The sequence below is a fragment of the Loxodonta africana genome, chromosome 1, assembly GCF_030014295.1.
Source record: "Loxodonta africana isolate mLoxAfr1 chromosome 1, mLoxAfr1.hap2, whole genome shotgun sequence".
Taxonomy (NCBI): Eukaryota; Metazoa; Chordata; class Mammalia; order Proboscidea; family Elephantidae; genus Loxodonta; species Loxodonta africana.
Window position 1 is genome coordinate 158,124,056 of NC_087342.1, and position 17,834 is coordinate 158,141,889.

The 17,834-nt window shown below is 34.4% G+C and overlaps 1 protein-coding gene and 1 pseudogene across 2 annotated transcripts in view; one reads left to right on the forward strand and one right to left on the reverse strand.

Moving 5' to 3' along the window:
* MANEA (mannosidase endo-alpha) overlaps window positions 1–15,917 on the forward strand; it is a 39,659-nt gene extending 23,742 nt beyond the window's left edge. For both annotated transcript variants that reach the window (XM_003404337.4, XM_023543738.2), the window contains exons 4-5: window positions 11,677–11,753; window positions 12,414–15,917. In XM_003404337.4, coding sequence (XP_003404385.1) covers window positions 11,677–11,753; window positions 12,414–13,071 — 735 coding nt within the window. In that variant the 3' untranslated portion in view covers window positions 13,072–15,917. The remainder of the gene's footprint in view (window positions 1–11,676; window positions 11,754–12,413) is intronic.
* Window positions 15,918–16,565: 648 nt separating this feature from the next.
* LOC100675815 (RRP15-like protein) lies at window positions 16,566–17,704 on the reverse strand (annotated as a pseudogene).
* Between the last annotated feature and the right edge of the window lie 130 nt (window positions 17,705–17,834).

The window sequence follows — 17,834 nt, forward strand, 5'->3', positions numbered from 1 at the left end:
CAAAGATCTACTAAAAACATCAAAGAGATACTAAGATAAGTGTTAACCATCTGACTTTAAGTTTTTATAGTTAATTAAATAGACTACAAATCAGTAGCCTGGATAAATTAATCATGAATTTACCCCCTTTTGTAAGAAGAACAAAATACACAAATCACTGACAAGACAAATATATATATGTATATATATAAAATAGCAAAAATGAAAAGGGAATCTACCTGTAGGGACAGAAGACAATTTAAGACTTTATATTAACCATTGAAAACATAAGAAATGGGCAATTTTGGTGGGGGGGAGAATACATGAAAAACTTGGAAATTTTTTATACAAGAAGAGGTTAAAAAATCTGAATTGTCTATCTTAGAAGAAAAAAAAAAAGTAGTTAAATATTTATCTTCCTGAAGTGCCAGGTTTTACCTGTCAGCTCGCTTCAACCTTCCATGAACAGTTGATTCTTGTGCTATTGATATATAGTGCAAAGGGCACTTGTTATCTGTTGCTACATGACAAATTACCCCCAAACTTGGCAGCTTAAAACAGCCAGTGTTTATTATCTCACACAGATTCTAAGGGTTAGGAGTTTAGGAGAGGCTTAGTTGGGTGGGTCAGTTTCAGCGTCTCTCATCATGTTGCTCTGGAGCTGTCAGTTGGTGGCACAGTCATCAGAAGGTGCATGATCCACTTCCAAGCTCTCTCATGTGGCTGTTGACAGGCCTCTCAGCTTCTTGCAGCTGTTGGACTCGGGGTTTCAGTTCTTCACCACGTGGGTATCTCGAGGTTTCAGTTCTTCACCACGTGGGCATCTCTACAGGGATGCCTGAGTCTCCTCAGCATAAGCCATATAGGTTTGCCAGAGTGAATGATCCAAAAGAAAAATCCCACATAGAAGCTGCAGTCTTTTTTTGACCCGTCTTTAAAATGACATACTATCACTTCTACCCAGTTCTAATAAGCCAGCTGTTTTAGGAAGTTATAGTACAAGAAGGAATTGCCAGGGGTGCAAATGCCAATAGGTAGGGATAATCTGAGTCATCTCGGAAACCAGCTACCACAGAAAACTTTTGAATTTATTCCATAATGATAGCACAATCCTGACTGTAAAGCTAAACAAGGAGAGCGCAATAATGAAACTTAAAGACAGATATCACTAATGAAAACATAGAAAATATGTAAAGAAACTTCAATAAGAAGTGTTTATTAGCAGGGCTCTAAGAATGGTTCCAAGAATATGAAATCTGATCCCAAATTTCCTGTATTCAAATTCTGGCACAAACACTTACCAGCTGTGTAAGTAACTCTGCACCTCAGTTTCCTCATCTTCAAAATGGAAATAGTAAGCACTGTCTAAATGTATAGTAAATAAAACTTAATTGATTATTTAACGATGATTACCTTATTGGATACTGAAAATTTGAGAAACAAAAAACCATTACAATAAAACTCTTAATAACTGAAGAATAGGATAGTTCTTTAATTTCAGACCTTAAAGATGTGGTTTAGAAACCTATATTAATTATCATACTTAATGGAGAAACAGTATTATCATGCCCATTAAATCAAGAACAAAACAAGAATGTCATCTGTTGTCAGTATTACTTAGTAACGATATGGAGATTCTAAGCAAAGCAGTTTGACTGAAAGAGACAAAAAGAAAAAGTTCTAATAAAATTATGATTCTTTGTAAATGGTAATGTTATAGATTGAATTGTGTTCCCCAAAAATGTCTGTCAGCTTGGATAGGCCGATTCCTAGAATTGTGTGGTTGTCCTCCATTTTGTGATCTTTTTTTTTTATCCTGTGTGTTCTAAATCCTAATCTCTGTGATGTTAATGAGGCAGGATTAGAGGCAGTTATGTTAATGAGGCGGGTTGTAATTTACAGGAGTAGGTTGTATTTTGAGTCAATGTCTTTTGAGATACAAAGAAGAGAAGCAAGCAGAGAGGATAGGGACCGCATATCACCAAGAAAGAAGTACCAGGAGCAGAGTGCATCCTTTGGATCCGGGGTCCCTGCACTGAGAAGCTCCTAGACCAGGGGACGATTGATGACGAGAACCTCCCACAGAGCCGATAGAGAGAGAAAGCCTTCCCCCAGAGCTGGCATCCTAAATTTGGACTTCTAATCTCCTAAACTATAAAAAAAACTAAAAAATTATGAGAGAATAAATTTCCCTTTGCTAAAGCCACTCACTTGTGCTATTTCTGTTATAGCAGTACTAAATAACTAAGACGGGTAGCTATCTAGAAAACCCATAAAAATTGTTTGAAACTATCAGAAGAATTTTAGTTCAGTAAGGTAGCTGAGACCAAAAAAATTCCTATGCAAAGTAATAGAATTCATATATCTTATCATAAAATATCATAAAAAATAATGAAAAAATGGCAATAGACATATGAAGAAATCTCTAGGATATGAAACATGAATTTGATGGGAAACATGAATTTGTTGGGAAGATTTAATATTGCAAAAATGGCCATTCTCTCAATTGTATGTATTTATTTTATTTAATATATTTGTAAATTCAATGTTATCCCAGTTTAAATTCCCAGTGAGAATTTTAATATAGAATTCAACAGGCTAATTCCAAAGCTTATAAATATGTTTACAGTAATTCCAAAGCTTATAAATATGTTTACAGTAAGGATTTCTTTACTATGTTTATTAATGCAGGAGAAACTTGTCTTCCTAGATACCAAAATCTACTACAAAATGACAGAAATTAAGAATGTGGTATTAGCACTAGTATAGAGAATGAGATCACTGAAACAGAGTCCAGAAAAAAGCCACCGTGTATGGGAATCTAGTATATAAATCAAGAATCATTTGGGATCAGGCATTAAGAAAATATTTGAGAGCTTGTCTTCATGATACAAGATTCTTTTTTTTTAATTATCCTCTCTGCTGTTCCATGTCTTTGAGCAAATATAGTTTCATGTCTAATACCTCTTATTTATTCTCCGAGTGTTCATTTTTCTTCGAGTTTATTCTTGTTTTTCGAGGCAATGTGTTTGCAAATCTTAATGGAAATCTGAATTAGAGTGTTTTTTAAGTAGGGACCATTTACCCTAAGTTCTCAGATTGCTGCCGCTATTTTAAAAATCACTTAGCCTTTTATTTGCTCAGCAGCTTCTTGCTGTTTTATGTATGCATCCTCATGGATGACAGTCTGGTTTGTCCAGTACTGGTAAGTGAACTCTGTAAGAGATAATGTAGATCACTATTGAAATGTTTCAGGTCCAAATAAAAATATGAAAAACTAGTTTTTTTTTTAATTTTCCTTTGCAACTCAAGGATCCAGTAGTTCCTAGGTAATAGAAATGGAACTTAGAGAGGAATAGCTAAATCAGCAAGCATTTTTTATTCCTGTCGTAAAGTCTCTTGTGTTTCTGCTTTACAACCCTGAACCCTTAACGCAGTATCTCTCAGACCTGCTTCTGCTGTGTCCCCTAGTGAGATTCAGTGCACTGTCATTGGCATTTAAAATCTGCAAAAGGGCAGGCCTGCAGGTTCTGGCACCAGGCCAGACTGGGTAAGTGATGAGACTTGTCTTCCACAGAACAGGTCCAAAGGTGACTCTTCTATCTAGGCCCTAATATAATTCTGGGAGGTAGGAGTTTAAGGAGGCCTTCACAAGCCAAGAAAATTGACTATGTTAGTACTTTCTGGAGGTTTTTAAAGGTAAAATGTTCTGGAACATGAGCCTAGGGTGATTTTTCCTTTGTTCAAAGCTTTTCTATAGAAGGAGCATGGGACTAGCAGCGGTGGTTGCATGGCAAAGATCTCAGCTGCTAATTTTCTATGGAAATGTCAACATACTGGATCTCACAGTGTCTCGGGTTCTATATATATTGTGTTGAAAAAGAATTGGAACCTGGTATGCTAATGTTTTCCAAAAATTGTAGATCAATTTCTTGGCCGTATGTCAGGGTAGGGACTTTGTATAATACAAAGAATAGACCGGGAACCATGAGACTGGAGTTCTTGTCTCAGCTGAATAACTCTGAAATCTTGGATTAGTCAATCATATTGGCTTTTCCTTCAAATATAAAAATAACAGGATGAAACCATAAGATGGTTTTATTTATTGAATTTTTTCTGTGATTTTCTTTTTCCTGATATTGTTGAGCAGTTATTTTTTATAATTACATAAAATGTAATTTTACATTTAATATTTTAGATACGGTCAAGTAAACATGTCCATTATAAACACCCATAGCTATTAAGTCAATTCCGATTCAAAGTGATCCTATAGGACAGAGTAGAACTGCCGCATTGGGTTTCCAGGTAGCAGCTTGTGGATTCTGACTGCTGACTTTTTGGTTAGCAGCCATAGCTCTTAACCACTACACCACCAGTGCTCCTCATAAAATGTAGCATATCCTGTTTTTATAAGAAATGGAAAACTTTGCTTTTGCTTGCTAATATAATGAAAAGTTAATATGTTTAAGTGATGGCAATAACTTGCTCTATTTAAAATTCCAAGGGAATACAGTAACAAAATATGAATAAAAATATTGTGAGTTTGGTGCTGATAAACCGGGGCCTGTAGTGGACATGGAGCCCTGCTGATGAAGTGGTTAAGAGCTTGGCTGTTAACCAAAAGGTTGGCACTTGGAATCCACTAGCAGCTTCTCAGAAGCCCCGTGGAGCAGTTCTACTCTGTTCTATAGGGTCACTATGAGTCGAAACAGACTGGACAGCAACGGGTTTGGTTTTTTTTAGTTTATAAAGGACATGGAGCCTTGGTGGAGCAGTGGTTAAGAGCTCGGCTGCTAATCAAAAGGTTGGCAGTTCGAATCCACCAGCCATTCCTTGGAAACCCTATGGGACAGTTCTATTCTGTCCTATAGAACTGCTATGAGTTGGAATCAACTCCCCTGGCAATGGGTTTTTATAATGGACTTGCTTAGCTCACCATGTCTGAAATCCTAAAAGTAAAGTGTGTTTATTAATAACATCTCGTTTTGCTTGCCAGTCTTCAAAGGAAATTATCTGCCCTTTTTCTCCTATTTGATTATAATTAACTTGCTTAACCCCTCCCCCCAAAAAGCCCTTTGATTTATCAGTTTTTTTTTTTTTTTAATGGAAACCCTGGTGGCAGTGGTTAAGAGCTGTAGCTGCTAACCATGAGGCTGGCGGTTCAAATCCACCAGGTGCTCCTTGAAAACCCAAGGGGCACTTCTACTCTGTCCTTTAGGGTTGCTTTGAGTCAGAATCGACTCGACAGCAACTGGCTTGGTTTTGGTTTTTTGTTTATGTTTTAAAATAATCTAATGGCTCTAAAGTATTAATTCTGCTTTAATCATTATTAATTTGTTTCTCATTCTTTGCATGGATTTGTTTTACTTTTCACTTTCCACTTCTTAAACTGAAAATGTTTTCCTTTTTTTGTTGTTGTTTAGGAATAGAGGGTTTTTATGTGATGTGAATTTGTCTCATTGTTAAGCTTTGGTCACAGCTCATTAGTTTTGGTTATATAATGTCTTAACTAGTATTAGTCACTAAATACTTTATAATTACAATTTTGACTTAACTTCAACCAAGAGTCATTTAAGAGAATGTTTTTAAAATCATAGACAGCAATAACAAAAAAATTTGTCACTTTAATTGCTTATTTTGCCCTTTATTGTATTATGGTTAGCAAATGTGGACTAAGTTTTTTTTTTTTTTTTGGAAGTTATTAAAGTTTTCTCAGTTGCCTAATATATTGCAGATTTTCTAAGTGATACCTGGTGATTTGAAAAAAAAGTATTATTCTCTGTAGGGATCTAATTTATATTTAGATGTCTAGTCCAAAGGTATTTTCTGTTAATTTCTTCATCTATATCCAGTAGATATTGCTGCATTCATTTAAGTCCTATGTTAACTTGAAAGCTTATTGTGTAAGTGGGGGTGGAGGGAAGTAGAAGAGGAAATAGAGACTTTAAATAATGCAGTCGCATATGCAGTTCTAATCCTTTACAGTCCTCCAGAACTGAGTTTGAATCATAACTTCCACACTTATCCAGTTATAGGATATGTGGGAAAATTTCTTAACCTCTCTCACCTTAGTTTCCTTGTCACTAAAATTTTCATCATCATGATGGTGTTGTCTTAGTTGTCTGTTACTGCTCCAACAGAAGTACTACAATTAGATGGCTTTAACAAAGAGAACTGTATTCTCTCCACAGCCTAGGAAGCTAGAAGTCTGAATTAAGGGTGCCAGCTCCAGGCAAAAACTTTCCCTCTCTGTCAGCTCTGGGGGAAGGTCCTTGTCAATAATCTTACCCTGGTCTAGGAGCTTCTCAGGACATAGACCCCAGGTCCAAAGGACACGTTCCCCTCCTAGTTCTTCATTCTAGGTGACATGAGGTCCCTCTCCTTTCTGTTCCCTTTTCTCTTTTATATCTCAAAAGAGAGTGACTCAAGACACAATTCAGTCTTGTAGATTGAGTCCTGCCTCATTAACATAATTGCCTCTAAACCTGCCTCATTAATGTCATAGAGGTAGGATTTATAAAACATAGGAAAATCACATCAGATGACAAAGTGGTAGGTAGTCACACAACAGTGGGAATCATGGCCTAGCCAAGTTGACACGCATTTTTGGGGGACACAAATCAATCCATAAAGTTTGGTAGCACAAAGTTTTTATAAAGGTTAAAAAAGAAAATGTACCTGTAGTTCCTGGACTATTGTATGTACCGTCATAAATTGCCCTTCTTTTATTTCCTACTTTTTTTTCTCTATTTCTTCCTCAGTATTGAGAAGTGCCTATCATCGATAACATTTTGTTTTAGTTTTTTCCTACTGGCATATTGTTTCAGATCACTTCATTAAACCAAGTCAATCATATGCCCTTTGAGCTGAATTAAAAGATAGTTTATAAGGACAATGTAGCCAAATGGTGAACTAAGAATACCTTTGTGGGAATTTCTGCCCTACCTCTTACCAGCTGTATCACCTTGGACAAATGACTTACCCTCTTTTGCCTCAGTTTTTTTATCTGATATATGAATACGATAATATTGCTTAATAACGTAATAAGACCGTACCTGTCATCACAGCCAGTCCACAGACCTATGTGCAAGAAACTAATGTTTTTTCTTTAAAGGAACTGAGATGTGGAATTGTTTGTTATGCAGCATCATTGTATTAAAACCTAACTGAATCAAAACATCCATCTAGGTAAAAGAGTCAGGCAGATCCAAGATTCTTTGCCTTTGCTCAAGATTGTAGGGGAAAGAACCCATTCATTCACTGGTGGTTTTCTTACAGGTCAATAAATTTAGTATGTTCCTTAAAAGTAGCAAAGGTTTTATTTCTACCTTATGCATATCACAATTCATACTGGTGGTTTATTACCATACATTATTTAATTGGCCTATTTTTTTTATGGCCCTAGAGTCATCTTTATGTCTGCTTCTCAGGCTGCAGTAGATTTTAGACCAAGTACAGCTATTGCATGTAGTATATCCATTGTTCTCTTTTTTAAATGACTTTTCATCTCCATGTGAAACATATACTTTCTGTGACTTCTCCTTTTCCCCTTCATGCTCCAAAATGAATAGTATGAATTTGTGGTAAAAACCTGGTGAATCTTACAAAAATGAGGTATAAATGGCTGACCTAAAGTTATATTTGACCGTTACTCAAGTTTGCATAGAAATCATTCATTTTTTCATTTATTCATTCATCCATTCACTCATTCAGTGTCTGCTGTGTATCAGGCACTATTCCAGATGCTGGAAGTTTTAAGAAGAATAAGGTACAATAGGAAAAAAAAAAAAAAAAAACAGTCAAAGAACTTGAACAGACCTTTCACCAAAGAGGGTATTTAAATGGTCAATAAGCACATGAAAAAATGCTCAACATCATTAGCAATAGCCCGTTGCCGTCTAGTCAATTCCTACTCATAGCGACCCTATAGGACAGGGTAGAACTGCACCTAGAGTTTCCAACGAGGGGCTGGTGAATTTGAACTGCTGACCTTTTGGTTAGCAGCCAAGTTCTTAACCACTGTACTACCAGGGCTCCCATTAGCCATTAGAGAGATGCAAATCAAAACCACAATGAGATATCACTTCATTTCCACTAGGATGGCTGAGATTTAAAAAAAAAAAAAGGAAAATTAAAAATATTGGGGAGAATATGGAGAAATTGGAACCCTTATCTATTGCTGATGAGAATGCAGGGTACAGCCACTGTGGAAAACAGTTTGGTGGTTCCTCCTCAAAAAGTTAAACATAGAGCTACCATTCAAGCTGGTTGTTGAGGAATCTATTCCAACTCATAGTGACCCTATAGGACAGGGTAGAAATGCCCCATAGGGTTTCCAGGAGTGTAAGTCTTTACAGAAGCAAACTGCCACATCTTTTTCCTGTCGAGTGGCTGGTAGGTTTGAACTGCCAGCCTTTTGATCAGCAGCTGAGCATTTAACCTCTATGCCACCAGGGCTTCACTAGCACTACCATATGACCCTGCAATTCCACTCCTAGGTATCTCCACAAGATCTGAAAGTAGCAATGTGAAGAGACACATGTACACCAATGCTCATTGCAGCACTGTTTAGAGTAGCGAAAAGGTGAAAACAAGTGTCCATCAACAGATGAACACATAAGCAAAATGTATACAGGCAAACCCCAGATTACGAAGGAGTTCCATTCCTAAACCTGTCTTTAAGTTGAATGTCAGAACAGTTAGGTATGGTTCATATCTAATATCAGTTAGTCAAATGTTTGTCTTAGTATATAGCATATAGTGTACCTTTCTTTGCATGCAAAACAATAAAGGCACACTTCCAGATACACTAAAACATCTTTAAAATAATAATAATATTTTGATGCACTTGGCAAAGTAGTACCTAAAAAAGTGTGTACCTCGAATTTTAAATATGATAGGCTTTACAGGGATTTGTTCATAACTACAAGTTGTACATAATTTGCACATAAGTTGCACATTCGTAACCTGGGCACTGCTTATATACATACAATGGAGTATTATTCAGCTGTAAGAAAAAATGAAGTTCCAGTCCATGCTACAGTGTGAATGAACCTGGAAAACCTCATGCTTGCTGAAATGGGGACAAATATTGTATGATCTCACTTATGTGAAATAACAGGAATAAGCAAATATATAGCAACCAAAGTTTATCAGTGACTACCAGGGTTGGGAGGGAGAGGGAATGGGGGAGCTGTTTAGGAAGCAGTGAGTGTTTATGGTGATACAAAAGTTGGCAAAGATTATGGGTAGTTGTTGCACAATGTGATTGATGTAATTAATATCAATAAATTGTACACCTTCAAAAATGTTGAATTTGCAAATGTGCTATATATTGTCTGCCCTTGAGGGACCTTGTAATCTGCTGGAGGTCAGAGACTAAAGTAATCGTGCGAAGAGAATAGTACATAGAATTATGGCACCCCATAGGTAAAAAAGTCCTACTTCATTCTTGTTGTGGCAGGCTGGAACATATGCAGGGGTGAAGGTGCGGAGTGGGGGTGTTGGAGAAAGAGAAACACATGATAAGCAAAAACTTTCACTTTGGCTTCAGTGTAGAAAAGAGACTGGTAAGGGTAGCACTATAGGCATGAAATGGCAGACTGTTGATAACTCATTCACTAATCTAAAAATAATACAATGTTTAATTTTATGTATACTATCCTCATTTTTAAAATTATTTTATATTGATGTAATAGATTTTTCAAAAGCAAGAGAAAAAGCACAAGGTTGATTAAATCTTCAAAGTAATTTTAGTACAATTAAGTTAGAAATATCTGAGGAAAAATGGAAAATTGTATACTTATCAATAACGGCTTTTTGCATTTACTGCAAAAGTATTGACCTTCACTTTACAAAAGCAGCATGCCATTTATAATTTTGAGCTTTAAAAGCAAATTTCACTTAAAATAGAATATTTTCTAAATATGGTATCCTTTACATATAAAATGGAAACAGGAAATACAGTGTTGCATCAGAAGGAATAACCCAAGCTCCCATTATATAAGAGAATGAAAATAGCTATACCCTTGCCAATCTTTCTTTCATTTGAAGTTAAAAAGCAAATACCAGAGCTACTGAAAAATTTAACCACCCTGACAATGCTAATAATATACTGCAGAAATGAATTTGACCTTACTTTCTTACTGACAAAAACTTCCTGTGTGTAATATTACCATAATCTCATTTTATTGAAAGTAGACAATGATATTTTCACTAAATGCTACCTGACTTTAAAGCTCGTTCTTTGAAAACTAGTAGAACTGATTCATGTAAAATACATTTTACTTAATTGGGTAATTGAAAACAAAATCATTTTATGTTGCAATGACATAAAATTCTCTAGTTCCATAAGTATTTCCTAGAGTCCTGAAACTTAAAATTGAAACAGTTTTAATAAGTTTATTAGATTGTCATAAATATTTTTGTTTGCTGTTGATAAGTCAGTAAAAGTAGGAATAAGAGTGAAAATCCTTATATTCTTATAAATATTAAAGAGATTGTCACTTAAGAAAATTTTTGTCCGCACTATCTATATTAGTCATACCAAATAGTTTTAGTAACCATAAATAATTTTACTTGATGTATGTATAACTAAACTTTTTGTAGTTAAAAAATCTATGCACAGTTTTTTAAAAATATTTTTTATTCTGTTTTCTACTATTATAGTAGAACCATTATATCAGTAACTTAAGCATTTTGAAAATGATTGTACTTTATAATAGTATTGGAAATTATTTTTTCTGTGTATTTGTTATAGGCTCTTTTGGTTATACAGTGAAACCTGTGGGAGCTGGAACTCGATGGGACTGCCTTGTTTGTCCGGATCTCACAAGTTTTCTGCCTCTGACAGGGTGCAGTCTTACTGTTTTTCTATTGCTCTCTATTAGTGGAAAACATTTGATATTCCTTGTCTGACAGGTTTCTGCCTTACACAGGTTCTAGCTTTCACAGGTTTTACTGTAGTACAAATGCACATTTTTTTTTGTAAATTGTTATTTTAATGATATAGAAGAACTTGTCATTTAAAGAAATTTGTTAGTGACTCCATTTAAATGTAAACGCGCTAAAAAAAAAAAATCCAGATTTTCCTACACCATGTTTTGTTTTGCCTTTTTCTTTTTACGAAAGATAAGCATATAGGAAGAAGTATTGTATAGTATTTGAGCTCTGAATTCAGATTACTTAGGAAAACCTAGTGGTGTAGTGGTTAAGAGCTATGACTGCTAACCAAAGGGTCTGCTGTTCGAATCCACCAGGCGCTCCTCGGAAACACTATGGGGCAGTTCTACTCTGTCCTATATGGTTGCTATGATGTATGAGTTGGAATCAACTTGAAGGCAGGTTTGTTTGTTTGTTTTGTATTGTCTCCACCTCGCTGGATGACCTTGGCAAATCACTGAACCTATCTTAGCTTTAATTGCCTCTTTTAGAAAATGGAGATAGTAATAGTAACTACTTTATAGAGTTGTGGTGAAGATTAACTGAGATAATAAGTATAAAATCTTTAGTTATCTATTTAGCAGAGGAAATTCTTAATAAATATTATTACTATTAGAATTCTCTAGTCAATATGTATTTGAAATTAAGGTTATTAAATTAGTCACTTTATAAAAAGTATCAGATATACTTTCGTTTTTAAATTTACATTATACATAATTTTCCTCTAAGCAATTTTATGTTTTGTTTTTGTTTCAGGTCACATTTCACATAGAACCATATAGCAATCGAGATGATCAAAGCATGTATGAAAATGTCAAATACATTATAGACAAGTAAGTTTCTTTTGTGTTATAGTTAAAGGTTGCTGTTTGTTTACTGTTTTGCATATTAAATAGGCTCTTTATGATTTTTGTCATATTGACATTTTTTAAAATGATATTTCTCTAAATTTTATGAATGTTAGCTTTTGTCTTTTAAAACAAAGCTTCAGAGTATGAAATGTGAGCTGCTTTTATAGCATGGGACCCAATTTATATTATTTACCTTTAGTCTGATTACAAGGAAATAATTTATTAATACAGTTTCATTTCATTAAAGGATTTTACTGATAATAGTTTGTGACAGATGCTGTACTTTTAAAAAGAAACTTGTTAGCAATAATGGGACATTTATTACTGATACAAAAAGTAGTTTATATATTCATGGAGAAAATAATGGTCTTTTTTATGGCATTAGTCATCATTTATAAACCTCACCATGAGATAACTAATTTGTTTGTAATGTTTCGATGTACCCAGTATCTCATTTTCCAATGTGGTAATTAAAAACTCATTTTTAATGATTATGCTTATGTAAAACAGATTCCCCAAAGAAGGTGAACAATGTACTTAAACTGCACTGATTACCTTCATCTTCAATAACATTGACAGCTTTTGTCTATGGGAAGTGAGTTGTGAATATTCATTTTGCTTTTACATCTGTTTGTATTTTAGATACGGGAATCATCCGGCCTTTTACAGGTACAAGTCTAGGACCGGCAATGCTCTTCCTATGTTTTATGTCTATGATTCCTATATCACAAAGCCTGAAAAATGGGCCAATCTCTTAACTACCTCAGGGTCTCAGAGTGTTCGCAATTCTCCTTATGATGGATTGTTTATTGCACTTCTAGTAGAAGAAAAACAGAAATTTGAAATTCTTCACAGTGGTTTTGATGGGATTTACACATATTTTGCCACAAATGGCTTTACTTACGGCTCATCACATCAGAACTGGGCTAGCCTAAAAGCTTTTTGTGATAACTACAACTTAATATTTATCCCAAGCGTGGGCCCAGGGTACATCGACACTAGCATCCGTCCGTGGAATGCGCACAACACGCGGAACCGAGTGAACGGGAAGTATTATGAAACTGCTCTGAGTGCTGCCCTTCAGACCCATCCCAGTTTAATTTCTGTCACTTCTTTTAATGAGTGGCATGAAGGAACTCAGATTGAAAAAGCTGTTCCCAAAAGAACAAGTAGTACTGTCTACCTGGATTACCGACCTCATAAACCAGGTCTTTATCTAGAACTAACTCGCAAGTGGTCTGAAAAATACAGTAAGGAAAGAGCAGCTTACGCATCAGATCACCAGCCACCTGTTTCTTAATGCATTGCTTAAAGTTTAATCGTTATTGAAAACACCGAATTCCAATAAATGCCTTTTGTTTTGAGTTATGGAAAGAAAACTATCAGAATCAGGATGCACTGTTACTGTAATCTTTAATAAAAATAATTTGTATTTTTTTAAAGAAATAATAACATTGTCATTGCCACCCTTCACAATGCTGCACTGAGAAAACATCTGAGAGAAAAGTCGTGCAAACGACATTCCCTGTGGCATAATTTGCTGCATTTCTGATTGAAATTGAAATTCTGCTTTGATGGCAATTTAGTATTGATTTCACTGTGGATGAATCGCTGTGTTACAGTTTAAATCCTACTTGCATCCTGGGCCCAAAGAAGTAGGACTGTGTACATTTGGTTTACCTGTTTAAGAAAAAAGGCCTAAAAGAGCTAATGATTTTGTGATAGTGTACATGTTCTATTTCTAATCTTTTTTCAATGTATCAGTCATCTTTATGGTATTAATGTTCAGACTCTAATAACTCTCCAATAGTGATGAACCTTTTAAGAAAAATATAGTTGTATACCTTAAGCCTTACTGTGAACCATCCTGTGTTAGGAAGGCCTGCTTTCTGCAGCACAATATGTATGCATCATCGTTTGCAGACTTTTGGTTACCTAGGTGACTTGCATGTTTAGTGTTTCTGCTTTAGTCTGCTGAATTCCAGATTTTAAAAGCTGTGGAAAGTACTTTCATAAAAATTAATGATTGCTTCCCAATTATTAGGAAAACATAATTTTTGCCACAATTATGGAGCTATAATGCCCCAAATACTTAGTTATTTTTTATAGGTTACCTTGTCAGTCCTTAACTGTTAGTGTTTATGTCTTTAAATTCAATCTTAATCAGAGACCAACTGTTAGATACAGAAGAAAAAGTTGATACTCTTTAGATTGGATTTCTTTCTTATAATGTTTTAAGTTTCTTTACCAAAAATAATGAAAAAAATATACTCACCATTTTAGATTTTATTTTGTGTTATAGTCAAATTCACTCTAGAATTTGGCCTTTGCTTAAGTTTAATGTGTAATAATGATGAGAATAATATTTATAAGACAATACTTTAAATGTTTGTATATCCTGATATCCACATTTTAAAACACCTGTGATCAATAATTGTTTGTCATGTGGTAACAAATTAATCACCTTTATGCTAAAAATGAATTTCTTAACTTTACTGTTAAAACTACACAATAACAAAATGTACTCTTATTATAGCTAATATTTGTACCTAAGTACAGTAAAAATCTAATATATATGCTATTATGTAAATATTATTTCTTAGATATTTAATTCTAAAGGAGAAGCAATAGAATAATGCTAATCAATAACATAAATCTTCATAGTATAAAGACATTTGTTAAGAAACAAATTAACACTGGAATTTATCTTAAAATGGCCCATCAAATGATGAAATTTATTTTTAAACAGCGATTTTGAAGTAAATAGTATGCTTTTTAAAAGAGACACATTAATGTTAAAGTTTTTTATAATTTAACAATTTGCCATTTCTTAGAGAACGATCAGGCCACAGGAAATTTGTATGCTAGTTATAATCTGATGACTTTCTAGGGGAAATTTTAAGAATAAATCACTATGATGACATTTTGATACAACCAAGCATTTTTATAGGATCAATCATACAAATAGAGCCTGTGGATTTTTTTTTATTTTATGCAGTTAGCCACTATATGATATTTTAGAGATAAACTCTAAATGTATCATACCTAACAATCTTTTATAAAATATCATATTTATTGAAATTTAGTTAGAACTGTCTACTACAGAGGAATTTTCATCATTGTCTGTGTTGTACATTTGAACCCCCATGATAGAAAATTAATTTATAAAACAGTTTTGAGATTAAGAGAAAATGTATAAAGATAGGGCCAGCAAATCCTCAACATGAATACACCACTCTTTCTATCCTGCTCCCATTAAACAAATAGATCATCCCTTATGGCACACTTTACTTCTGAACTTTGTCGTGTTTTCTGAACACATTACTCCAATCAGTCAGTAGCAATCAGTAGCATTTCCAAATAAGATAAAACACATTGTCTTGATTGCAGAAAGTTATTCATCAAGGAGAAGCCTGGTGGTACGTGGATTAAGTGCAGTGCTGCCAACCAAAAGGTCAGCAGTTCAAACTCACCAGTGGCTCTGCAGGAGAAAAGACCTGGTGATCTGCAACCATAAAAATTTCAGCCTAGGAAACCCTACAAGGCAGTTCTACTCTGTCCTATAGGATCACTATAAGTTGGAAATGACTTGATGGCACACAACAACAAGGTTCTTCAGGGGGAAAATGTTTGGAATCTGGTCTCAGTGGTTTATAATGATTATGAATATCATTTTTTTTCTTTTTAAAACAATTATTAGGAAAAACTATCTCTAATAATTCTGTTAACTCTTAGGGAGGAATGCTTCCAAAGTCTCCCTCAGTTACTATTTGACTTGTAACACAGTTTTGATCATAAGTAATTAAGAGCAAAGAATTTATATCTTAATTATAAAGGCTGTAGGTTTGAATTCAGTATACTAAAAAAATGTTAAGACAAAGGGTAAGTGATATATGCAATGCATGAATCATAATGGATTCATTTATAAGTTATTCATCTTTATGGTTTAATCAGTCTAATTGCTTCGGGTGTATAGAAACCAAATCTTTACTGCTCCCCTTAAGGACGAATATTGTCAAAAAACTGCTGTTATTGATGGTTAGCTAAGTTGTATGTTAACTTTTGTTTTCCCGTTTTCTTTAAGAGTGTATACTGAAACATAGTATGACTATTTTGTTATATGGAATAAATTTTGATCTAATAAAAGCATACATGAAATGTATTACTTCTTAGACATAGAAAATCTTTCTTCATTTGTTTATGAAATTTTTTAAACTTCTATTTATAGATGAAGAGTAGGCACTCTTCATGTATTTTATCTAACTTTTGAGATATGTGACATTTATAAAGTAGATGTCTTTATATGCACATACTTTTTACATTTGTGAATTTAAGTGTTATACACTCATACAAACACAAAGGTTTTTTTAAAAAAATTAGGAGGTATTTTTCCACTTTTTAAATTTTTTGTGTATGAGGACATATTAGCTCTGACATCCTTTAGGAAATTGACCTTCCTCTAAAACAGCAAAAGTGACAAGCTACCAGAGAACCTACCAAGTTCATAACTCTGTACTGATTCAAGCTGATGAATTATTCAATTTAAACATGATGGCTGCTTCTAAACTCTATAAGACACATAGAAACAGTCCTTAAAAGTCTACTCCAAAAGTTTGAATTAAGGTCAAATGCCCTCACATCCCATTGTGTAGAAGAGCAATACTTTATTTTTAACTTCAAGGAGTTCGCTTTAATTATGAATTGGTACTGCCATTCTAGAAATATTGTTGATATTAAAACAATACACCAATACACATGACCAATATGTAAACTTGTAATGATACTGGCAAAAACTTTTTTTGATATTTTGGTCAAGTAGTAGATATACTTACTTTTACAGAATATTTTGAGGAACAATGCTAAAAATTATACAAGGTTTGAAAACATAATTTTAACAAAGCTTAATGTGAAAAAAGGGAAACACCAAAGATGATAAAAGTGAAAGTCTTTTGGTTTTCTTATAAATGTTATTCTTATAAGTCCTCGTCTTGCAGAGCGAGAAGTATTTTTCTAGGAAAAGAAGAATGTTTACAGATTTTCTCTCCTACGTAACTTCATGTGTCAGATTCACTTTGGGATCCTGACCGGCTGTTATCTGACCTATCACTTCCCTTGTCCCAGTCTTTCATAGATGCTCCCATTATGAAATTATCACAGAGGATATTCCATCCTGGACTCTTCTGATTTCACTTCAATCTTTTTGGCTTTAGAGTTCATCCCAGTAGAACTTTTCTCATTTGTCTTTCCATCCATTCCTCTAAGAACACTGATGAAATTTTTGTTAGAAAACAGTTGATACCAACCTAGCACACTTTCTAGTAGAGCCTCTTTCTTCTTTAACTTTTTCCTCAAAGTTCTTTTGATGCTTCTGAACAGCATTAAATAATTGCACTACACCCCTCATTGCAATTCTCTGTAGATTTGTCTCTGTTTCTTTGTCTTTGACAATATCTGGCTTCACTCTGCACATCATTTTCTACTCCCCATTCTTACCAAGCTGTTTTCTTTAATCTCTCTTGCTTTAACTTTTCTTTCTCCTTTTCCAGCTCTTTGTTTTTTATCAGAATGGTGGGTTTATTTTCAGGAGCTTTGTTGTTAAGCAGTTTAGCCATGGCATCTGCCCAACCTGTATTTGTCCCAACATTAGATTCGGCAGTATTTTCATTTTCTTGGTCACAGGGTTCAACATCCTCCTCCTTGTCAGTTTCTGTTGCTTCATCATCAGAAGAAAAGTCATCCTCTTCTATTCCACAGCTTCTTACAGAACACCTTCCGTCCGCAGCGTCTTTGTCTTCATCTTCCAGCTTAGATGATGTGGCCCTGGCTACCATTTTCATCTTCTTCTTCTTTAGCGAGTTTTCAGCTTCTTCCCTGCGCTCACACATGAGTCCTGAATGGTCACAGCCATTTTCCACCACCACCAGAAGCATCGCTAATCCTTCATTTACAACCAGCAAAATCTCCATTATTTTTATAAATATTTATAACTTGATATTTGACCCAGTTGCATGCAAAAGAGTTCTATAACTCACAACATTCCTGTTTTTAAAAATGTAGTACAAA